At 33.8% G+C, this 25,519-nt stretch overlaps 1 protein-coding gene across 2 annotated transcripts in view; it reads left to right on the top strand.

Moving 5' to 3' along the window:
- Positions 1–23,122, top strand: part of PTPN12 (protein tyrosine phosphatase non-receptor type 12) — an 85,978-nt gene extending 62,856 nt beyond the window's left edge. For both annotated transcript variants that reach the window (XM_004007817.6, XM_042249162.2), the window contains 9 exons: positions 618–695; positions 791–889; positions 8,250–8,335; positions 12,579–13,555; positions 17,405–17,482; positions 18,296–18,363; positions 19,267–19,297; positions 21,607–21,714; positions 22,250–23,122. In XM_004007817.6, coding sequence (XP_004007866.1) covers positions 618–695; positions 791–889; positions 8,250–8,335; positions 12,579–13,555; positions 17,405–17,482; positions 18,296–18,363; positions 19,267–19,297; positions 21,607–21,714; positions 22,250–22,311 — 1,587 coding nt within the window. In that variant the 3' untranslated portion in view covers positions 22,312–23,122. The remainder of the gene's footprint in view (positions 1–617; positions 696–790; positions 890–8,249; positions 8,336–12,578; positions 13,556–17,404; positions 17,483–18,295; positions 18,364–19,266; positions 19,298–21,606; positions 21,715–22,249) is intronic.
- Positions 23,123–25,519: the final 2,397 nt, after the last annotated feature.

Here is a 25,519-nt window from a genome sequence, read left to right as displayed (position 1 = left end):
GTCTGTATTTCTGCTCATGTCTACAATTGCCTATTGTAGTAGTTAAAATACCAGGTGTAGGAACTAATTCTGTAGGATTCACAATCAGTCTCCAGAGATGTAGCTGTCTCAACTGGTCCTCACAGAGACAGCCAGGAAAACCCTAGCCTATAGAATGAATTCAAACTCTTTATCATGTTTGTATTCTCATGCCAAGTAGCCTTATCTTTTCTCTTTTGAACAGCTCTCCTTCTTTCAGTCTTTTAGTCAGTTCTGTCTACATCAAACGTCTCTGTTCCCCAAATAGATTATACATTCTATGTGCCATGTTTGTGTTTATTTCTTTCATTTTTCACTCACATACCAATCAGAGTTGGTCACAGCATATTTACTCCAACTGAACTGCAACCATACTTTGGCTGGACATTTATCTGTCTCCGTATCTGGCTCACTAACTTGACTCCTGAGAGTCAAGATTAGTTCTTGGCTCTAGACAGTCACTGGTACATGATAGGTAGTGCTTAATAAATGTTTTCACTTATCCAGCTATATATAACGTCTGTATGAAAAGTTGAACACTGTTACACTGTTTTTCTGAATGGTTGTCCAGAGTTCATGTATTAAATTCTTTGTTTTAGAAAATACCAGAAGAATTTAATGTTTTTAACTTAATACAAGAAATGAGAACACAGAGGCATTCTGCAGTACAAACTAAGGTGTGTTTTTCTGTTTCACTTTATGAAGTGTATTTTTATAATTGCCTTCATTTTTTAATGTCTTTCCCTTGTTTATCATTTCATCTCCTTAATAGGAGCAATATGAGCTTGTTCATAGAGCTATCGCCCAACTGTTTGAAAAACAACTACAACTATATGAAATTCATGGCACCCAGAAAATTACTGATGGAGTGGTAGGTGTTCTTTGCATATTAATTTTAGAAAATTTACTTTTTACCAAGATGTGATATTTAGCTTTTTAATTTTCATCTTGTGTTTTATCTAATAATAAATATGTTAGTTATTAGTTTTATTTTTTAAAATTCCTTTTCTTCCTATTTCAATCTCTACTGTGATGAATAATTTAATGACCCTAAAAAAAGTTAAATAATATTCTAAATAAAATATATTTATGAATTTAGATCTTAAAAATTATATAATTCAATATCATTTCAAGTATAGATTACTTTTAACAAATTAACTGTAGTTCTGTCTCCCCTTCCATCCAACCAAAGTAATTCTAAGTTGATTCTACATGAATTTTATTTTGTTTTTGGTCATCATGATATACAGTTTTGTCATTACTTTGTATGTGCTTTTTAATTAAGTGGAATTATAGGACCACAATTATGTCCCTTTGGGGCTTTAGTTCTTTGTCATTTTAATGTTAAAAGATTTTATTGGCTATTTTATTGACAAATGAACTGTTTTCTCACAGTGCTCTCTTTCTGCCTTTTTAAAAAGTACTCTTCTTACTTCCTCTATATAATCATTCTATCCTTGAAAGTATTGGGCCATTTTTTTGAGTTTTTTTGGATAAATTTTTTACATCTTTATTATTGAACCTAAGTTAACTGTCACTTGATAAACCAATTTAGCTCCAATAACTTAAGTAAAATGAAGATATTAGTGGTAACATTTATAACCTTTTAATTTTAATTTTTAATTTTTAAAATTAATTTTAATTTTTATAACCTTATAACCATTTAATTTTTTCCCCCTTTTATGTGGTTTTGGCAATTTCCAAGACTATTTGTTTGAATATCTTGGTGTTACAAATGAGAGATTAGTTAACCAAATGCTTATTACTTCACTGTGTTAAGTAATACAATATTGACCCATGGATTTGGGGGATAGTGTATTTCCTTTATTAAACATGTGATAGTTTCAGATTTTTAAGATTCATATATGTGACCTCATTCTTATTTCCTTCATCAACAAAGGAATCATTGTGCAACTGTGCCTCATGTATTATCACATCTGTTTTCTCTTTAGTTTAATTAAAGCCTGTTATAGCCTGCGCTCAACATAGCCAAATATTTTATAATATAGAGTAGAATGTCTGTATATTACTGTGTGTAATTTTACCTAACTTGAGACTCCTTTAAATTTACAAAAACTAAGTAGGCTACATTTTTCGTTAAACTTTATTTGAAAAATATTTTTGTTTTTTTCCTTAAATGCAATATTAATTTCAAAGTTCAAGTTTTTGTATTTCAGAGTTACACTACTTCCTTATTCCTAGGAACAAAAATATTTTTCATGTATGGAAATTATTTACATTAATTTTTGTTGAGATATACTTAACATGTAACATTACTTTCAGGTGTACACCATTGTGATTCAACATTTGCATATATTGTGAAATTATCACTATAATAAGTCTAGCTAATATCCATCATCATACATATTTAACAGAATTTTTTTCTTGTGGTTAAGAACTGTTAATTTGTATTCTCTTATGTGCTAAGTCATTTAGGTCGTGTCTGACTCTATGTGACCCTTTGGATTGTAGCCTGCCAGGCTCCTCTATCCATGGGATTCTCCAGGCAAGAATACTGGAGTGGCTTGCCATGCCCTTCTCCAGAGGATCTTTCTGTGCCAGGGATTGAACCCATGTCTCTTATGTCTCCTGCACTGGCAGGCAGATACTTTACTACTGGCACCACCTGGGAAGCCCATTTACTCTTAGGAACCTTCAAATATAAAATACAGTATTATTAATTATAGTCACCAAACTGTATATTATATCCCATGACTTACTTATAAGTGGAAATTTGCAAATTTTGACCGTTTCTCTCACTTTGGGTCTACCACTGACACCCAAGCACCAATCTGTTCTCTGTATCTCTGGGTTTGGGTTTTTGTTTTCTTTTTCCACATATGAGATCATATGGTATTTGTCTTTTCTCTGACTTAATTCACTTGGTATAATGTCCTCAAGTTCCATTCATGTTGTTGAAAATGGCAAGATTTCATTCTTTTTTAAGAACAAATGATACTTCATTTATGTGTGTGTGTATCTTCAACTTAGTGTTTTGTTTTCTTCAGATAAATATACAGAAGTAGAATTGCTGGATCATATGGTAGTTCTATTCTTAATTTGTTGAGGAACCTCTGTTTTATATAATGGCTGCATCAGTTTGCATTCCCACCAATAATACACAAAGGTTCTCTTTTGTTTTTCCCTTGCCTTTTTGATAATTACCATTTTGACAGGTATGAGGTCTTAGTATGGTTTTGATTTTCATCTTCCTCTTTTCACATACCTGTTGGCCATCATCGTGTCTTCTTTGGAAAAAATATCTTTCAAATCTTCTCCCATTTTTTAATTGACTTGTTTGTGGGTTGTTTTTTTTTTTTTTTCTTTTGCTACAGTGTTATGCAAGTTCCTTAAATTTTTTTAGGTAATAACCCCTCATCAGATACATGGTTTGCAAATATTGTTTCCCATTTGGTAGGTCGCCTTTTCATTTTCTGGATTGTTTGCTTTACTATTCAGAAGCTCATTAGTTTCATATAATCCCACTTGCTTAACTTTGCTTTTGTTGCCTTTGCTATGAAAAAAAAAATACAGTTTTCAGTGTTGTATTTTTTAAAGCTTTTAACTGTATTTACGTTATCTCCAGAAAATGTGATAAATATTGCATTATTTTCATCTTTGTTTTTCTCATTACCTGATTTTTCTTTAGATTTTATTCCTAAAATTAAACTTCCTTTTTACTATACTGAACTCCACATTACAAGTATAATTTTGTTATAGTTTCTGCCTAGTAGCTCAAAGGTTTAAAAATCCCCAAGGAATACAAGAAAAATCATATATTATATGAGATTAGGTGAAATAACATACGATAGAAATAGTAGTTATTTCAGTCCTAGTCTCTCATCTCATTGCCTGGTTATATAGGAGACACATACTACATGCTTGCAACTTTAACTTCTGTTAAAGCTGACAGGGTGACTGCTGAATTTGCCATTGGACAAGGTGGGTTTTCTTATTTTGCAAGAGGGAAAAACAATTTTCTATAGAATCCATTCTAAGAAAGCAGTATTTGATAGCTTTGCCAAAGGTTGTGTACCATAATGTTTGGAACTGTATTTTTCAGTGGATGAATGGATAAAAAAGTGGAAAGACAAGTAGATAGAAGATAAGATAGTGTATCATTTTAGATAAGTTTTTAATGTTGTCCTCTTAAGAAATCTTGTTTTCTAGGTACTTTAAAATATAAATGACCTGTTTTTTAAACATGTTTATATATGGTTGGAAACCACAAATCCCAGTTGGAGAAATGTGGGATCTAAAAAATTGGGGGAAATTATCTTAGAATTGTATGATGAGTAAAATGATTTGAAATATATTACTTATGTTTTTGAACCTATGCTCTGAGAAATAATAAATCTCCATTTATTATTTCTCTAACTACTTAATATGGAAGTTGAGGAATTAAAAAAAAAACTCAAAGCTCTATGTTCTGGAATTATTTTTGTAGAGATTTTAGTTTGAAATGCTAGTCAACAGTATGACTCTAATAAATAGTATTTGTTAGAGATATTTACAACTACAACTAAAATCACTTCCAGGAAGAGTAGGAGATCTAAAGAGAAAATTTATTTTCAGATTCAGTAGCATGGACTTGGGGTATAGAAATACCTCAGTAAGCAAGTATCTCTAAGGTGTGCACACATGCCTTTTTTCTTGTATGTAAAAGATACTACCATCAGTTGATGCCAGAATTTTCAGTTTTAGGATTATTGAGTGACAACATTTTTGTTACAGTGTTGTTAACAATTATTGTTAATTTGTGTTATGATCCTGTTATGTTTATGTTGTACATTTTAGGATTGATACTATCAAATTCTGAATTTTTTCCTCACATGTGTTTTTTTTTTTAAGCACCTTGTTTTAGTATTTATTTCGTCCTGCAACTGATAATACATCCTAAGTTCAGTTCAGTTCAGTTCAGTCACTCAGTCATGTCCAACTCTTTGCGACCCCATGGACTGCAGCACGCCAGGCCTCCCTGTCCATCACCAGCTCCTGGAGTTTACTCAAACTCATGTCCATCAAGTCGGTGATGCCATCCAACCAGCTCATCCTATGTCTCCTCCTGCCTTCAATCTTTGCCAGCATCAGAGTCTTTTCCAATGAGGCGGTTCTTCTCATCAGGTGGCCAAAGTATTGGAGTATCAGCTTCAGCATCAGTCCTTCCAGTGAATATTCAAGACTGATTTCCTTTAGGATGGACTGGTTGGATCTTCTTGCAGTCCAAGGGACTCTCAAGAGTCTTCTCCAACACCATAGTTCAAAAGCATCAATTGTTCGGCACTCAGCTTTCTTTATAACCCACCTCTCATATCCACACATGTCTTACTGAAAAAACCATAGTCTTGACTAGACAGACCTTTGTTGGTAAAGTAATATCTCTGCTTTTTAATACACTGACTACATTGGTCATAGCTTTTCTTCCAAAGAGCAAGCGTCTTTTAATTTCATGGCTGCAGTGATTTTGGAGCCCCCCAAAATAAAGTCTCTCACTGTTTCCACTGTCTCCCTATCTATTTGCCATGAAACAATGGGACTGATTGCCGTGATCTTGGTTTTCTGAATGTTGAGTTTTAAGCCAACTTTTTCACTCTCCTCTTTCACTTTCATCAAGAGGCTCTTTAGTTCTTCTCTTTCTGCCATAAGAGTGGTGTCATCTTTAAATATTTGATTATTAGGCTCTAATTGTTATTTTTGTGGCCCTTGATACAGTTCTGTTATGTGGAAATATTAATACATAAAATAACTTCAGTGAAATGGGTGAAAGTGGTCAGAAGTTTTTTAAAAGTAATTTTAGTAATCTCTGCTTGAAACAAACAGTACACTAGAACCTAATCTCTGGTAGATTCTTTAATTTCTAAAATACCTTTCAACTTCAAAAGTTGGTGATTGTTTTAACTGGTAATAAAAGCAGCCAAAGAGAGCAGTACACATTAGGAGAAATGTGGTGACAAAAGGTGTATATATAAGAGGATCAGAAGATACAAAAGTACAGCAAACATTATTGTAGGTAAAAACTAGGAATCTAAGAACATTGTTCCGTTCTTAAGTCCAGTGAGTAGGAGGTTTTGTTCTTGCAGTGTGGGCATTGCCACATTGATTCCTTTAATTATTAGAAATTCAACATGCTCAAAATCTGACCTCCCCTAGAAGGTCTTTTCCTCTTTTGTCCCTTTTTGTTAGTGGCACTTTTTCACCCAGAATAAGGAGTCTTTAATGGCACCTTCTTTGCTTTGTCACATAGTCATTTGCCTGGAAATACCCTTACTTTCTCTTCCTGGTCCAGTCCCACCTGTTCTATACCTCGTGCCTCTGTTCTCGTCAATGTCTTATCCACCCCTTAATGCCATTCTGCATGGTACATTCATATTTTCAACTTCTTAATATCTTCCCAACTATATCCTTAATATTCTCATCTATAACATTTCCTTTCTCTGATTTCCTAGCTTCAGTGTACAGATTTTACCACTTTATGATTTACTACCCTTTCACTTTTTTGTTGGATGGTTATATAATTCTTGAAGTTAGGGGCCATGTCCTTTGCATTTTTGTATCCTTTCCAATGCTTGCTGTTCTAAAATTGAAAATACAGGGAAAATGTACAGTTGGTGTGTTTGTGTGTGTGTGTGTTTGGTATTTGGCAGCAAAACCTGACTTGACATGACATGAGGCTATTTATGTTTTAATGACTACAAATTGCTGTGTTTCTGTAGGTTAGAAACAGTTACTTAACCTACTTACTGAGAATATTTATATAGATTTTGGTACAAAAATACTAATGAGTGTTATTTTGGGTATATGATTGTTTAATAGAAATAATAAGCAAATGAATCACTACCATATTAGGGTAATCTTTATGACGCAGAGTCTAAATTCTGGTGATAGTCAAGGATCTAAAAGTGGTAATGAAAAGTCCTGATTTACTTGAAGCAAAACCAGCTTATACTCGTTGTCTAGGTGTACAAGTCCTAATTTGGACAATAAATTGTATGGTCACCCTGTCTATAGCAGACATTCCTAAAACAGAAGCCTCCAATTTGAGAGTTGGCTAATGAAGGATGAAAACTTTCATCTCATAATGTAACTCTTGTTTTCATTAGAACAAGATACACAGTAAGATGCGTAAGACACTTCAGATGCATCTGATGTTAGGAGACGGGTACACTAAAATTTGCTGTAGAGTTAAAGTCTCTGATTCCTTTTGTTGGGAATACTTAGTGAAAAAGGACATTGGCAAGAAACTGTTATATAAAGAAAATGCCATGATGGACATGGAAGAGGTTCATTTGATTAAAAAAAAAAAGCAAACTACAGTTTCAGAGTTTTTAGTTGACACAGTTCATAGGGTCACAAAAAGACAGACACAACTGAGTGACTAACTTTTTAGTTGATTATAGTATCTAGAAAGATGTTTGTTTCTTGTTTGTTTTCTAAAATTGTCTAAGATGTAGGCAAGAGTGAAAATCATTCTTGTCTTCTGGCCCAGAATTAACACGGCCTAAAATGAGGTACTTTCTGAAGCTATAAACTAATTTAAGACAATGTTTTATATAATAATTTCACATCTCTATTCACAATCATAACTGAATACAACCTAAAGCTGTACTAACTCTGGATCATCCCTTTTAATGACTTTACTGGTCCATGTCACCAGTAAGAACCAAGTATATCCCTGGAGGCTCTGCCTGCCTCTTTTGGGTCCATTTGGTTAGGCAGTGATATAGGGGTTGTGTACCCTAGTGGAGTAGGCATTCTGTGTTGACAGAAGGATGGTGGAGCAATGAATGATTAAAGTCCGTTTCAGGACCTGCTTAAAAATAGTAGGTAGCAATATATGTCTCCAAGAAGTTTAGGACATAAGACTTACTTTGTGGTTCCCCCTCCCCCAACGTCTGCATGTTACAAATCTAGTGGTAGTAAGAAAAGATCTTCTTTGATCTTCATTTTCTTGAAACATCTGTTTCTCTGCAGGAGCACTTGAAGTATGTTGAAATGCTGCTGTATACGATTGACTTTTTTAGTAACTGGAGATGGACTTTTTAAAAAATATTTTTCTCATTGAATCTGGCTTTTCATTCTTAAATATAGAAGATATAATACCTATTTTATTATTTAGCAAAATTAACATTGTTTTAAAAATTCAAAAGCCCAGTAAAAAAGTTTATTTGAAACATGAGGAAGGAAAATTATTTTTCCCTTAACCTTAATGAAGCTTTTTTTCCTCTTGGCAGAATGAAGTTAACACTGAAAATATGATCAGCTCCATAGACCATGACAAACAAGATTCTCCCCCTCCAAAACCACCAAGGACCCGCAGGTATTGTATGTCACGTTTTGTTTGAAAGGATACTTACCTTTTACTTACTGTTACTAAAACAACAACAAAAATCTGAATATTACTAAGTTATTTTTTAAAATAACTTCTCTTATTCTTTTGTTTAGAATGTAGCATATGTATGGCAACGGATCTTTTAATGTATACTATAAAAAATTATTTTCAATTTAGATAAATTTTCAGTAGTATACCAGAACAGTGAACATAATCATGAATTGATTATAGCTCATCTTTTGATATGGTGCAACTAAAATTTTAGCTAAAGATCTATTTCAGTTTTCTAATAACAAGTATTAAGACTCTCAAATTATTTGCATGTTGAAGTTATATGAAGAGGTTAAATAATATTAGCAAAGATGAGTTAATTTATCACTAGATTATCTTACTTTCATACTAAGTGCTCATTTATAATAGATTAAAATATATATTCCTGTTACCCTTTTTCTCTCCCGTTTCTTTCACGTTAGTGCTAGGTCAGGTAGATGGTAGTTTGGAAAGAATATATGTAGTCAAAATGATTTTGTTTCAAATCCTTTTCAGCTGCTTACAAGCTTTGAAGTTGTAAGTCACTTAATTTATTTGATTTTTTGTTTTGTGTTTGTTTGATTGGTTCGTTGGTTTCTTTTTAAGTATTTTCCTGAGGAGTAAATGAAATGAAGTATATGAAAATGCTACATATAGGACATGGAACATACTTGGTTTTCACCAGATGTTAGTTTTCTCTTTACAATGTGGAGTTAAGATTGAGTTACTGAATTAAAAGGAGGCACAGTGGCAGATTTGTAATAATACTGTTGGGATGACTTTACTGTGTCTTATCCTGAGCATAGATCTGCCCAAACAGCTTGACCTTCCTCAAAGAAGAACTTCTTTGTATAGGATTCACCAATTTTTTTCCCCTTAAAACTATGATAGTAGTTGACTAAAGTTGGGTGAGGCAACTATGATTGTGTCTTGGCATTGAGTTACTGTACTTTATGAGATCCTTCTTTACAAAAGTAAAGCTTATAATAAGTAAGAAAAGATATAATAGTTATTTTATATTATAGTCTCTAGAATTCTTTTGCATCCTTTTATAAGGAAGATCAGGAAGCCTATACAGATGGTTTTAGGTGTCAGTGTTTAAATGCTCAGGGTGTCAACTGCCCACTAGCACTTCTCAGCAGTTCTTGTTTGATTTTCATTTTCGTATTTGCTGTGGAAGGTAGCCAGTTTAAACCTATAGAGATTGCCAGTTCTCTAACTTTTTTGTCTCCCGTATCAGTTCTTTATAGAGTCTTAAAGACACTATAATGACCTTAAAGGAAATTAAGAAACACTGTTTTGCTACACTAAAATCTTTTCATTTGGATTTTGAGATTGAGCCAAGGTAGAGGTCCCCAAAGTGTGCACTGATATTTGTGATTTATATGGTCATCTATCTCCAACAACAAATAGTGGTAGCCTCTTCCTAATTTTGAAGGAGAGTGAGTAGTGTTCTGAATTTTAAACCCTTCTCATATACCTTTTTAAAAACTTTGACTCCTGTTTTTCTTCAACAAACAAAAAGGTAATTTTTAAAAGTACTAAATGAGTGTTAACAGAAATGTTCATTCAGCTTACATCAGAGTTTTATTGGGGGATATATACTCAAATTTTTGTATGTGTGTGATTTTGTATAACACACTTAGGTCATCTTCTTTCTTATTCATGCAGTAGAGTAAATTCGGAGAAGGCAGTGGTACCCCACTCCAATACTCTTGCCTGGCAAATCCCATGGGCGGAAGAGCCTGGTAGGCTGCAGTCCATGGGGTCGCTAAGAGTTGGACACGACTGAGTGACTTCACTTTCACTTTTCACTTTCATGCATTGGAGAAGGAAATGGCAACCCACTCTGGTGTTCTTGCCTGGAGAATCCCAGGGACGGGGGAGCCTGGTGGGCTGCCGTCTATGGGGTCGCACAGAGTTGGACAATGACTGAAGTGACTTAGCAGCAGCAGCAGCAGCAGCAGCAGCAGCAGCAGAGTAAATTGGCAGAATTTCATTGTGTTCCACAAAGAATACTTTGCTAACTGAAAATAAAATTCAAATAGCATAAGACTTATTTAAAAAAAAAAAAGTATACTTTGTGTTTTAGTATGGCTGCAGTAAGCAAGTTAATCTGTTCTGTAGATTATATTGGAGTTATTGGAGAAGAAGGCTTGTTTGTTGTATTAGATTTAGTCAGTCATATGATTCTGGTTTATAAATATTTAAATTGTAGATTTAAAATGAACAGAGCCAGGAATTATCAGACATTTGATAAAAGATTCTAACATGAAAGACATATCCAAATAAGCAGGGGAAAAGGGGACATGGATGAAATAGAGACAACACACAATGAGGGGAGGGGCCTGTCTGTTTTCTCAGTGCTTAATACTACAACCATGAGATGATAACCAGAGAGCCGGATCATAATAAAGAAGATACTCCTGGAAATTAAAAATAATAGCATAAGTTTTTAAAATTATAATTTAATTTTAATTAAGGAAGGCTCAAAGATAAGGAAATTTCCCAAGAAAATGAACAGAAAGGGAAAATGTAGAGAAAAGATATTAGAAGATCAAACTAGGGAGTATGTCACATAGTAATAGTAGTAACAATAACTAAACCTAGCCATAGTCTGGAAGGAGACTGGAGGGGAATAAATTAGCAAAGTAAGTCCCTAGTATTAACATAAATGTTTGTATAGAAAGTTCTCAATATAATGGATTAAAAACTGTAATACAATGGATTTTAAAAAGCTAACACCATGAGATTGTGGGCTTCCCTGGTGGCTCAGATGGTAAAGAATCCACCTGCAGTGCAGGAGACCTGGGTTTGGTGCCTGAGTAGGGAAGATCCCCTGGAGGAGGGCATGGCAACCCACTCCAGTATTCTTGCCTGGGGAATCCCCATGGATAGAGGAGCCGGGGGGGCTGCAGTCCATTGGATTGCAGAGTCAGACACAACTGAGCAATTTAGCATGCATGAGATTATAGAACATCAAAGGTTTGAGAGAGAGAGAGAACCTGAACGCTCCAAGAGGGAGAAAAAACAGCTCACATTCAAAGAAACAGGAATCATAATTCTGATATAAAATTCTGAAGGAAAGTTATATCTAGTCTAGAATTATATTCCTTTTCCAAAAGTCAGTAACCTTAAGATATAATAATTATGTAGGCCTCGGGAAATTTGTTTCCTTTTTATAGTTTTTAAGAAGCAATTGGAGGGTATAACCCACTAAATCAAGTGTGTGTACCTAGAAAAAGGAAGGTGGGTTCTGGGAAGCAGGATCTTCTCTGTGGTGGCCTCAGGGGCCAGTGGTCCAAACTGAAGTGGGAAGATCAAGGTTTCTAAGACGGATGTCTGTGGTATTGATGGTTATGTGGCCAGTTATTGGCCTCTCTTGGTGGTTATTGACCAGTTGAGAGGAGGTGTTCAAATCTGCAGGAAAATTTGAAGGACTGAATTACTGATAATATATAGGAAACCCAAGGCAATTATTAGGGAAAAACAAGAGTTATGCAAGAAAAAATAGGAAATGATGCTATCATTGCTATGAATGATAGCTTTAGTCATAAGACTGAACTAGCCAAACATTAGTAATCTTAGGGAGATGGAGAAGACATTTACGTAGCTGGAAGACAGTAAAGTATGTGTGAAATAGAAAGATCCAGAATTAAGTTTGTGCATTTTATAATGTTTTGAAATATGGATGTAATTCTTAGAAACAGCAGTTTTAAGTTGAAACTTTAGGGAGGGAGAAATGGAGAGAATAGCATGTAATATACTACTGTATGTAAAGTGGATAGTCAGTGGGAATTTGCTGTATGACTCAGGGAACTCAAACTGGGGCTCTGTGACAACCTAGAGGGGTGGCATGGAGTGAGAGATGGGAAGGAAATTCAAGAGGGAGGGGACTTATGTATACCTATGGGTGATTCATGTTGATGTATGGCAGAAACCAACACAATATTGTAAAGCGGTTATCCTTCAATTACATAAATTTTTTTTTTTAATTGAAAAAAGAAAGTTGAAACTTGATGTTTCAGGGTAACTGGAGGGCTGGGAGGGAACCGCTGATTTTTTATTAAAATTCTTAATATTATTTGACTTCTTGAAATAATGTTCATATATTACTACCTTGTTAAATATTTGATTTTCTTAGTTGGGCAAGTTTTAATTTTTAATTCATAACCACAGATTTTTTTTTCATGTTTTCCAGTTGCCTTGTAGAAGGGGATGCTAAGGAAGAAATACTGCAGCCTCCAGAACCTCACCCAGTGCCCCCGATCTTGACACCTTCTCCCCCTTCAGCTTTTCCAACAGTCACTACTGTGTGGCAGGACAATGACAGATACCATCCAAAGCCAGTGTTGCACATGGTTTCATCAGAACAACCTTCAACAGACCTCAACAGAAACTATAATAAATCAACAGAACTTACAGGGAAAAATGAATCAACTATTGAACAGATAGATAAAAAATTGGAGCGAAATTTAAGTTTTGAGATTAAGAAGGTTCCTCTTCAAGAAGGACCAAGAAGTTTTGATGGGAACACACTCTTAAATAGGGGACACGCAATTAAAATTAAATCAGCTTCGGCTTCACCGTGTACAGTTGATAAAATCTCTAAGTCACAGGAATTGAGTTCAAGAGATCTAAAAGTTGATGATATTTCCCAGAATTCCTGTGTGGACTGCAATGCAACACAGTCAAATAAAGATCCGATTATTCTACCAGAAGCATCACAGAAGAATTCAGACACACCTCCAAGGCCAGACCACTTACCTCTTGATGGAAAAGGACAATTAACGTGGTCATTTCATGGACCTGAGAACACTCTACCCATGCCTGATTCATCTGAAGGCAAATCCTCAGATATCCACTGTCAAACAATGAAAACTGTGAGTTCAACACCAAGCCCCACAATACAAGCTGAAACCCATGATCTTGCGGATCATCATGATAGCTCCCCTCTCTTCAGAGCACCCCTGAGTTTTACTAATCCTCTTCACTCTGATGACTCTGACTCAGATGAAAGGAACTCTGATGGTACTGTGACCAAGAATAAAACCAGTATTTCAACAGCAAGTGCCACTGTTTCTGCTGCCACCAGTAGCATTTCTACAAGGAAAGTATTACCAATGTCCATTGCTAGACATGATATAGCGGGAACAATACATTCAGGTGCTGAAAAAGGTAATAATAATAGTATCTACACTTAAAAATTTTTACTCTGTGCCAGTCAGTCACTGTTCTAAGCAGTTCCGTTATATTGAATTTATGTTTTATTCCACATATTACTCTGGAACATACAGCAAAATTCAATTATTTTTTATGCTAACTTTTTTTTTAAGTAAGCCTCTACCATTGGCTTTCCTGGTGGCTCAGTGGTAAAGAATCGGCCTGTCAGTTCAGGAGACATGGGTTCAATCCTTGGGTCAGGAAGATCTCTTGGAGAAGGAAATAGCAACCAACTCTAGTATTCTTGCCTGGGAAATCCCATGGACAGAGGACCCTGGTGGGCTACAGTCCATGGGGTCACAAAAGAGTCAAACATGACTTAACAACTGAACTGTAAACAACAGTTTTTCTTACCTTAGTTTCATCACATTGCATTTACCAGACTTTGTGTTTCCAAAATATTTCAGTTGTTGTAACTGAAAACTTTTCTCTTCTTATATCTTACAATTCTTAGTATAAATGGGTCAAAGTTTCTATGACTGAATAGTTGGAAATGATTTAGAGAAGGTAGAATTACTTAAAGTGACACTGACATACTGGCTATTTAATTGCACCCATGTATGTTACAGAGAGTAAGGGATTCCCAGTTGCCTCAGTGGTAAAGAATCAGCCTACCGGTGCAGGAAATGAGGGTTCTATCCCCAGGTTGGGAAGATCCTCAGGAGAAAGAAACCCACTCCAGTATTCTTGCCTGGAAGATTCTATCGACAGAGGAGTGGGCTACAGTCCTCAAAGAGTTGGACATGACTTAGTAACTAAACAACAAAAACATAACAGATATCTACTTCATTATCTTTTATGATCTTTTAACTACAACATACCTTTTTAAAATTGTTCTTAGTAAAGGCTCCTTTAAACAATGAGTTTAACCAAGGAGCAATATTGCAACTGCTTAACAGAATGAAAGTGAAAGGTGAAAGTGAAGTCACTCAGTCATGTCCTACTTTTTGCGACCCCGTGGACTGTAGCCCACCAGGCTTCTCCGTCCATGGGATTCTCCAGGCAAGAATACTGCAGTGGGTTACCATTTTCTTCTCCAGGGGATCTTCCCGATTCAGGGATCGAACCCAGGTCTCCCGCGTTGCAGGCAGACGCTTTAACCTCAGCCACCAGGGAAGCCTGGGAAGTTTAATTCAGTCAGTAAAAAAATGGGATATTTCCATATTTAGTCATCAGTGCTATTGTTGTTGAATTAATGACTCTTTAAGCAATCTATGCATCTCAAGATAACACATGCCCTAAGTTCCACGATGTATTATTGGGTCTTGAAACTCCTCTTTACTCTGATAAAAATTACCATGATTGCTATCTTAAACAGACCATAAAGTTGAGAGCAAATATATAAACACAAAAGCTATTTACTGATAGATTATCAATGGTCTTTTACTTGTCCATGAACTTTGGTAGTGACACACAGACTGCTATTTATTATGTGCGGGCAAAGTTAGTACTGTGAACATGAAAGATGACTTTTTCTAATTCTGACCTGATAAGTTCACCCATACTGTGGTTCCTGTTTTCCTCATCTTAAACATTTTTTATTTATCATTTTCTTTATTTTGGGGATGTATCTGATAGAATAGATGAGAGTCTAAGCTAGTTTCTTAAATTTACTAAGAATTAAGCTAGTTCTTAATTCTTCTGCATTTGAGGGATCTTTCAAAGATACTGGTTGCCATAATATTATAACAGTTCAGCATAATTTAAAATTGTTAATATTTTTTCTCTCAACTTCAGGATTTGAAAAATAACTGCTAGGTTATAGCTACACAAGAAAATACATAGACAAGAAATTGTCATTTTTGTTTTTTTTTGTTTTAGTGTATCAGGCAGTGCAGTGTGACCAAAACTATGCTTAAATGATTTTGGCATTAAAGATTTTCCTGTAGAACATTCTGTGTTGCAACATAACTACAGGCATTTCTTTTCTTTTTGTTTGTTTTGATCACACTGTACTGGGATCTTAGTTCCCTGACCAGGACTCGAACTTCTATATCCTACAGTGGAAGTGTGGGTTCTTAACCACTGGACTGCTGGGGAAGTCCTTCAAGCAGTCCTAAATTTTAATGTTATTCATTCTTTACCGTGTCGATGAACCATTGGTACCAAGATTAGATTATTGTTTGCTTGTTTGTTTTAAAATTTGTTATAGAATAATTATGATGCCTGAAACAACCTTTTGCATAAGTTATTGCCTGAAAACAAATTCCTGGCTGTGAATTCTGATTTTAATATTGACTCAGGCCTCCTGAAAGATTTCTCAAACATGGCTATACTAGGCTCCCATAAAGTGCTATTATTTACAAAAGCCTATGAAAATGTACATCTCTGGTTAGCTAACATCTGAAACAGAATTTCATTACACAGAAAAGACAATTCAAAGATCCAGGGAGAAACATGCAATTGAGAAGCCAAGTATACAGTTAGAAAATAAAGTCTTAAAAATGAGGACTGTTACAACAGAAGAGGTATAGAGTTTCCAAAAGATACTTGATACTTGATGTAAACAACCAGACTACTTCCTGATTTGTTCACTTAATTATGAAATGACACCACAATGCCAAGATTGTGCATTCCTTCCTTCCAGTACCCATCTCTTCACTGTGAGCTGTTAGTAACAAAGGGGCAAGGGGAAATAGGATTAATACTCCAGACTGTTACTGCCAGGCAAGGTGGATAATTCTTTTACTTGCTTTAACTTTATATGCAAGAGTTACAGTACATATATATATGTATGTATATATACTGGACTGGAACTTTACTCAGGAGAATCCGGGGGGGTCGTATTTTCTTTGGCCTCAGTTAAATAAATGTAGGAGGGACCAGAGTAATCATACCTGGCCTCATGCATGTTGAAAATTGAAAAGGCTTTTCTTGATTTTCACTCTCTTTTTAATGCATGTCCTGTCAAATATACAACAGCAAAGTATCAAGCACAGTTGTTAATATTTTTAAGGGTTAGGGGTACACAGAAATGTATCTTCAAAGTATGGTCATATGCACTGTTCACAAGATTTTAGGCACTAAATAAATAAACATTGCAAAAAATTTTTTTCCATGTGAATCATTTTACTGGACCCTTTTGAAAAATTATTTTTAATTGGAGGATAATTGCTTATCAATATTATGTTAGTTTCTACCACACATCAACATAGATCAGCTATAGGTATACATAAGTCCCCTCTCTTGCCCTAAAATTTATAATGGTTATATTTTGTGTATTAGAAAAATAACTAGCATTATCAATCTATTTTAGTCATGAATATTTATTTAAAACATGACTGAAGTACATTATTAAGTTGAAAATGAGTGGGATTTAAATATATATTTATATGGTCCACAGTATGGAAAAACTCATAAAAGGAGTTAAGCAGTTGATTATAGTTTGGGAAACACTGAGTTCAAATGACAAAGCTTCCCTTTGTGGACTCAAAGGATCATCAGCAGGCCCAGTAGAACAGGCACTTGCTTGCTGGCTTCTGTGTTGGAGATGCCTTCAAACTCAGGACAGTGTGGTTGAGGCCTAGAGGGTGTCAGGAGAATCATTGACATTTCCTCTGTGGAACAATGATGGAGGGTTTTGCTCAGTAAGCTTCCTCATTCTTTTTGATAATGAGTCTAGTGATAAGGATATCTTGTTTATTTTTTGCACTTTTAAAGACTGGTTCTCTTAGATACTTGTGACAGTGATCTTTAAGAATGTCAAAAAAGCTCTCATTTTGTTTAGATAACAAGTTCATTTTTAAATGAGTTAACATTTCTAACAAGTTCATAATTTGTCTAAATTTTATGTATTTAATATAGATGTTGATGTTAGTGAAGATTCGCCTCCTCCCCTACCTGAAAGAACTCCTGAATCATTTGTACTAGCAAATGAACACAGTGAGTGTATCTTCTGATTTTACGTATTTTATACTCTAATAATAAGCCCTGAAAAACATGGCTAATTATAATCTGTTGTTCTTGAGCTGCATAATTAAATTAAAAAACAGGTTTGGATTTATACTGATAAATGTTTTTAATACTTTGCATGAAAAATACCTTAAAATGGTGTTTTTATTTGCTAAGACTGGTAATAAAATGGCTGCATTTATGTCAAATACTATAATTCAGTTAAATATAATTATAACAGTATATAATTTGTCTTTTCATTCATTAAAAATAGCACTTAGATGAAAAGACATATATTTAAATTCTGTTGTTGGCAGCGTCACTCAGGTGATGTTGAGTGACACTTGAGTCCACAAGAATATCAGTGAAAAGTGGGAGAAAGTGATCACATACATATTTCTCCTTCTCATCCTGAAAAACAGTTACAGAAACAACTTTACTATATTTACAATGTCTTGTGCTCAGTGGAGGTGCTCACTGCCAGTCTTATCCTTTGCATTTTACCAATATTTTATTAACTTTAACTGATTTTAAGAATTTTAAAATAGTGAAGCTGTAAACTTCACTAATACTAAATAAATAAATCTGTCATACCTGTAGATTACGCTCTGATAATGGAATTTTTAAATTTCAAGGAAGAAAAAATTGAAGGAATATTCTTCAGTTAATAAAAACTGGGAAAAAATTTAGTGGAAGTGATAATTTCTAAATATCGGTAGTATCTGTTTTAAAATATTACCTGAATGCAAGAAATTACAAGGATTAAGGATGTTAATTTTAATTGCAAGATTTTGGTTTTCTCAGATACATCTGTAAGAGCTGAGTGGAGTGAACTTCAAAATCAGGAACAGTCTGAACAAAAAATACCTGAAGTGAGTCTTTTGGGGATTAGAACAGCTATAGCTCAGTATTTTTGTTCTTTTATTAATTGATGTTAACAGTTGTTTATTATAATAACTGTTGCCTTAAGACTATTAAATATAAATTTTGATAATTGTATCTTATGCTGTGATTTCAGATAAAAAGCCTATATAAAATGTGTGATCAAAAAATTTTTTAAAGAACATGACCATTACTTCAGAGTATTATTTTCCAAGCTGCTTTTGAAATTTGTAAATTTGGCCTTGTTTCAAACCATTTTGGAGGTATGAATGGAACAGGAGTTATAGTATATCCTAGAGTTTGTTCTTTCTATTATAAAATCAGGTATATAGTCTCTCCCTTTGTTTCTTCTGGTTATGTGAGGTTTCCTTTCACATTCAGGAAATGTTTTGGTAGCTCAGTATTTTAGTAATGGGAATGCTATTTTTATCAACATTAATATTTTGCATATTTTCCTTATATTTGAATATCTCCAAAATTGGAGTTTATCTTAAAATTGGTTAAAAAAAACATTGTGATATACTTTAACTGGTGCATAAAGTATTGGTAACATAATAATAAAGATATGTCTTACAGTCAGTAATATAATTTGATGAATACCATAGAGGCTTGGCAAAATGCACTTGTAGGCATGTTATCTCATCAGTAAATGCTGCAAGTTCAGTTTTCATCCAGAAGGAAACATGAATTTCCCTGTCTTTTTATTCCCAATATAAAAACACATTAAACTTTTGACACTCTTAATTGAAAACACCATTGTTTTCTTTTCCTTTGACACTGAGAGTCAAAGATAGATATTGACTTATTGGGATATATACTCATAACACCACATTTTCTATACTTTGTGCATGAAAGGAATATACTATAATAGTTTTTTAATGTCTTCCTTATAGGGCTTGATAACCTCTGGAAGTGAAACATGTGGTAAGTTGTATTGTTCTTTTCTGCTATAAATTATATAGATTAAGTTACATAAAATAGCGTGTCTCATGGTGTACATGTTTGGTTATTTGTTTTGTTTTTGGTGTTTTTGTTGTTATTATTTGGTTATTTCTCCATGTGAAAAAATATATAGGATGACTACTGAAACCTGAATTATGTAGTGTAATTCTTTTAAATTTATTATTATACCACGTATTATTATGGGTCAGGAGCATAACAGCATTTATTATCAGTCATTAATGGCTGATAGGAAGGAAATCATTTTTAGAATATTTTCTTATATTTAATTTCTCTTATTTATAAAAACACCTAGAATCTAGATGTGCCAGTGATTTGAATAAATGCCCAAAATTAACCTAGATGATTGAATAGGGTTGTTTTGGAAATTTTCTTTTTAGGACTTTCACATTTGTGAAGGCCATTTTCCATTGCATTATTTTTACTATCATAGTAAAATAGGTCAAGTTACTGTTCATTCCTTTAAAGGAGTAACCATGTGAGCGGCTCACCAAGCATCCTAGCCTATACAATTCCCTCAATTTATCTATCATCCCTGCCCTAACCTCTCTTCTGCCTCAGCTGGTGTCACTCTGAATCTGTGCCTAATGGGGCTCATTCCATCACATAAACTCTTTATTACTCTCTATTTACTTTTCTGAGGCAACGTATAAGGAAAAAGAGCAGAAGTTTTAGGGTCAAGCCTACCGAGACTGGAATCTTATTTTTGCCATTTTACTTATGATGTGGTTTTGGGAAGTGACCTAATCTTTCTAGGCCTCAATTTTCTTCTCTGTGAAATGCAGATAATAATAGTAACCTACTGTGGAGTAGGTTATGATTGTCATGAAGGTTTAAATTAAATCATATATACACAGTGCCCAGCACATGGTCAGCATTGAAATGGTAGCAGTGCTGTTATTATTATCTGTATTATATTACTGCTGCTAGATCCCTGGGTCTTTTATTTTCTTTGTATCTGTTAACTCCTTTTGGTTTCTTTTTCTCCTCTATTCAGTCTAGATACTATCATCCATCACTTTAATCACACATATAATTATCCTTAACTTTCTTGTCCCTGACTCCCATGCCATCTTATTTTATCCCTCAAGATTACTCAGTACTGCTGGGGAACATTGTTCAGGTTTATAGATTGAGCATACAATTCTGGGATTGATCCACAATTGAGCCCTCAGCATTTATTATTTTCTAAAATCATGAATCCCAGAAACTCTTACTTCATCTAACCTTTTACTTCATTCAGAAAGTTGAGGCTTTTAATCTAAATCATCATTTCCTCATGGAAGGCAACCATGAACATATCACCGCCACTAGTTTCATCTACATGCCTCTCTTCTCTGTCCCTATACTTACCACACTGCTGTAATGATTAATGTTCTTGTCTGTTTCTCCTACTATACCAAGGGTTGGCAAACTACATCCCATAGGCCTAATTCTGCTCTTGGCTTGTTTTCTTATTCTGCCCTTGAGCTGAATAAATGGTTTTTACATTTTTAAAGAGTTGTTTAAACATAAAAACAAAGAAATGCAACATTGTAAATCAACTATACTCCAGTAAAATTAAAAAATAAATTTTATTGTTTTTTAAACCAAAATTAACTTTAGAAAATAAAAGCAAAAATCAATGAAGAATATGGGACAGAGACCATATGTGGCTTACCAAGCCTAAAATATTTATTGTCTAGCCATATATAGAAAAAGTTTTTCAGCTTCTTTCTAGACTATGAGTACCTGATGACAAGGATAGTGTGTCATTTGACTTGTATTCCAAGTTTCCGGAAAAGTTCCTTACAGGGGTATAGGGAATGTGATGGAGGTGGTGAGTGGTGAAAGAATGAGTCACAGCAGTTGATTTCTTTTGTTACTAGTCTTACACACTGGCAGTTAAATAAGTAAACTACAGTGTAAGCAATGCTAAACCTTAAAAGAATTACTGCTTTTTTAGGTGCAAATGTTAACTCCATTAATAAACTATGAACTTATTTGCTATTGATTTCCACAGAAAGGCATTTCAGTTGAAGTTAAAATAAGAGTCTAAGGAGAAGTCTCACATAGCAGAAGTACTCGCTGCAGATGTCTAGGTGCCTATAAGCACACCTATCATGGTTTCCTGTGTTCATTACCCTTGCATTTGCCTGGGCCTCTAAAATTATGATGCTCAAGAGAAAACTGCTCTTTTAACTATTTGCCCACATTAAAAGCAATTAGGGGGATTTTTTACATATTATACTACAAATGACTGTGATTAATAATGGCTTTGGTTTGCATTTTAGATCATCCAGCACGAGGTATTCATACAGAGACCTGTACAGAATGTCCACCTACTTTTAGTAATAAGAAAGATCAACTATCAGAAAGTCCAACAGAAGCCACAGAGATTGGTAATTTGTTTACAAAATAATTTTTAAACTATAATTGTGTAGTTAATGCTGGCAAGAATGAAAAACAGGTATTTGCCATCACTCCAGAATTTCCTTAAGGCAAAGTTTATCAAACTTTTTGCTATGATTTCTTCAGGTTTTTAAATGACACTTGGTAAGAATAAAACATGTACCATCAAAGTTGCTTGGAATTAATTGTAAAATAAATTTATCCTGTTTCATACTGAGATTAAAAACTAAAATACAAAATGCATATGTAAACAAATCTTACTTTTGTGTTGAAAAGACTAAAATATTCTAAATGTTTCTCTTATATTTTTATAGAATTGATTTTATTTTTATAGAAGAAGCAGTTATTTTCTCAACTATACAGAAGAAATTAAGAGTTGGTTTATGTTTGTAGATATTTGTTTAAATGCTAAATTCCCATGTGGAAATTTATTTGTTCCAGAAAAGAAGGATGTCTACAGATACGGTTGAATAGTATAAAAGTATTTCTGAACACTAGCCAACTATTGTGGTATTTTGCTTATAGGTTTTGGTAATCGCTGTGGAAAACCCAAAGGACCAAGAGATCCACCTTCAGAATGGACATGATTCAGGGAACTAAAAGACACTTTAAATTATACTGGAAAATTCAAGTGCCACTGAATGCCAGATTTATAGTATTCCATCTTAAAAATGTGGGACTAACAGCAGTGTAGATTGTTACCTTAGTGATTTTTTTCTTTTTTTTTTTTTTTGCTGGGACCATCTACCTGCCTTATATTACACTTAGGAAAAGTATTACATTTGGTTTATTTTGTAACTTCAAGTATTATTGCCTTAATGTCTCTTAACCCTGTTACACGCTGCTTGTAGACATGTTAATATAGTAATACTTTTTATGATAAATTGAGTTTAAGGACTACTCTTTTTTGCTAATGTTTTATCATGTATGCATTATTTTGTATATGTACAGGGCAAGTAGGTATATAATTTGATAAAGTTGCAGTTATAAAATATTATTAACAGAAGATGTAAGAAATTTCTGCATGGTCTAAATCTTTGTGTACCTTATTTGTAAATTATTTGCCCTGAAGTTTTAGAAAATAGTTTCTGATTTTTAAAATTGCTGGATTCATGCAGCCAGCTTTACAGGTTATCAGAGATCAAAGATTGTAATAATAATACATTTTGTAAATTGTAAGCAAAAAGTTATTTTTATATTATATACTGTCTAATTGTCCATCCTAATTGTCTTTGTTTTCATCTAGTCATGGAGATTCAGTAAGTGCCTTGGAACAATATTGAATTCTCTTAGCTTGTGTGTGTTACTTTAATATTTGAACTCAACTGGGATTAGAAGACTATCAAACTATATGTATGTTTCAGGATATTTGACCTGCCATTAAAAAAACAAAAACAATTTTACAGTGCCTATTTGTTTTGGTTTTTTATTCCTCATTTTTTAGAAAATTAGACTTTATATCCACCTTCCTGCCAGCTCAGTCTTATCTTTAAGTCATGTTGTGAATGGGGTTTAATCTCTTGATTAAAAAATAGGGAGCACCTTCTGCAGCAACATGGCTGTGCAGTTCTAAATATTTATCTTGAGTTAGCCCTGTGCATACTTATCAGCCTTATCATTATTGCCTACTGGGATCCAGGAAAACTCCAAACAAAGGTGCCCTTGGATAAGGGGAACTGGTTTCTTCCCATCCTCACTGCAGTAGAGGTCCTGTCCATAAGTACCAAGTTTGAATTTTGACATCGTGGATTGAAGTTGATAGACATCTGTACTTTCCCTCTGCATACAAAAGAGGGAAGACATTACAAGACTAAGGTGAGATAAAGTAATCATATATGAATAGAAGGAGGATCATTGTGGAAGAGAAAATACTACTATAATTTCATGTCAAAATTTTTTCAAAGTTTAATAGTCTTAGAATTTCACATTTTCCTCATATATTTGGTGAAAAAACATTGTGAATCCAGTGGACCTTTGATATTCACAAGAAACAAACACCTCTATAGCATGTCATTTTCTTAATAAAATTTAAACTGAAATAAAGTTTAACTGAAAAAAATACTTAGTCTCCATACACTGTATGACTTATATAATATGGCACAAATCATTTGTAAGGACTTCTTTTGGGAAGGAGTTGCTTTGGAACACCTTCATTGAAGTACTTCATTGAATTATACATGTATTCAGAGGGTACAGAAAGTATACTAACCATCACAAAGTACACACTCCTATGAGTGTGACCACCCTCAAGCAGTAGAATAGCCACTGAGAAGCTTCCCTCTGGCCGTGTAAGATTTGTTCATTACGTACAGCAATTCCTTTATTCATTTTTCATTGCTAGAGTTTTGTATTGTGTGAATATATCACAGTTTGTCTGTTCTGCTACTAACAGACATTTGTGGTGTTTTCAGCTTCAGAAAATTATAAAAATCTTGTTGCTATGAATACTTTTTAATGTGTTTTGGTACACACACATATATATATATATATATATATGCATCTATTGGGTATAGAATTCAGGAGTGCAATTTTTATAGAGTATGCATATATATTCAGCTCTGTAGATATGGCCAGTTTTCAAAATTGGTTGTTCTGATTGTTAGGTATTTCCCTCCCGACTAATGAGGTTGAGTACCTTCTTCGGTGCTTAGGACCATATGGCTGTTCACTTTTGTGAAGGACCTGTTCAAGTTTCAAAAAGATACTCTTTGGCATAACTACTAAAGCTGAGTACACACACATTCTATCATCTGACAACTCTGTACCTGTTTTTCTCTTTAGTTATTTGTCTTTTTCATATTCACTTGTTGGAATTATTTATATATTCCACATTTGAATCCTTGTGGGTTTTCCTGGGGTTTGCCTTTTCCCTCTATTAATGGTGGTTTTTTATTTTTAATAAAAGGAGTTCTTAAATTTAATTAAATCCAATTTATGAATGTTTTATTTTATAATTATTCTTTTTTTGTGTTCTCTTTTAGAAATATTTGCCCACCCCAAGATCACAAAGATATTCTTCAGTTTTCTAGAAGCTTAATTTTTATTTATATTTTTATTTTGTTGTTTTTATCTAAAACTGCAGAATTAATTTTTTTTCAGAATTAATTTTTGTATAGAGTATGAGGTAGATTTATTTTTCCTTGATGAATCACTGTTTAATGTCCTTTCTTCATTAAATATATATACTCTTATCATCATAAGTTATATATTCATTGATCTTAGTCAATTGCTAGATTTTTTCTTTCTATTCCATTGCCTATCTTTATGTTTTAAATTCTGCCTTTTTCCGTCTTTAGCTTTCTCCCAGTGATTTTTATATTGCCTAGACAGTCCATAAAGTTCTTACTCATTTTTTATTTCTTATATAAAGCATATAATAAGTTTATTTGTATCTGAGATAAATTATTGCCAAATTCATCCTGCCACTTTATCTGAAACCTCTACCTTGTAGCTCATACTACAAAGACTTTTAATCTTTCCTTTTCCATTGTAGCACTATCGGTTACCTTTCTTTTGGAAGCAGTTTTTCACAAATAGTATTTTTTACTGTAGTATTTTTCACTTTATGGACATTTTTTCCTTATGTTGATAAACAGCAATAAAGCCCTAGTTGTATGTGAGTGGTGAGCTAGGCTCAGAGAATAGTTAAGTGACTTCCTCACAGGTAACAGCCTCGTAGGACATATGGTTATGTTTTTGCCTGAGCAAATTTATATAACTGTATATCCTCAACCCCTGTGGTCACTTAAAATAGCTGAATCTATGAAATCCTTTCTTTTTTAATTGTTTAAAACA

The sequence above is a fragment of the Ovis aries genome, chromosome 4, assembly GCF_016772045.2.
Source record: "Ovis aries strain OAR_USU_Benz2616 breed Rambouillet chromosome 4, ARS-UI_Ramb_v3.0, whole genome shotgun sequence".
Classification (NCBI taxonomy): Eukaryota; Metazoa; Chordata; class Mammalia; order Artiodactyla; family Bovidae; genus Ovis; species Ovis aries.
Note: the sequence above shows the minus strand (reverse complement) of the source record. Positions and strands in the feature narration are given on the sequence as shown.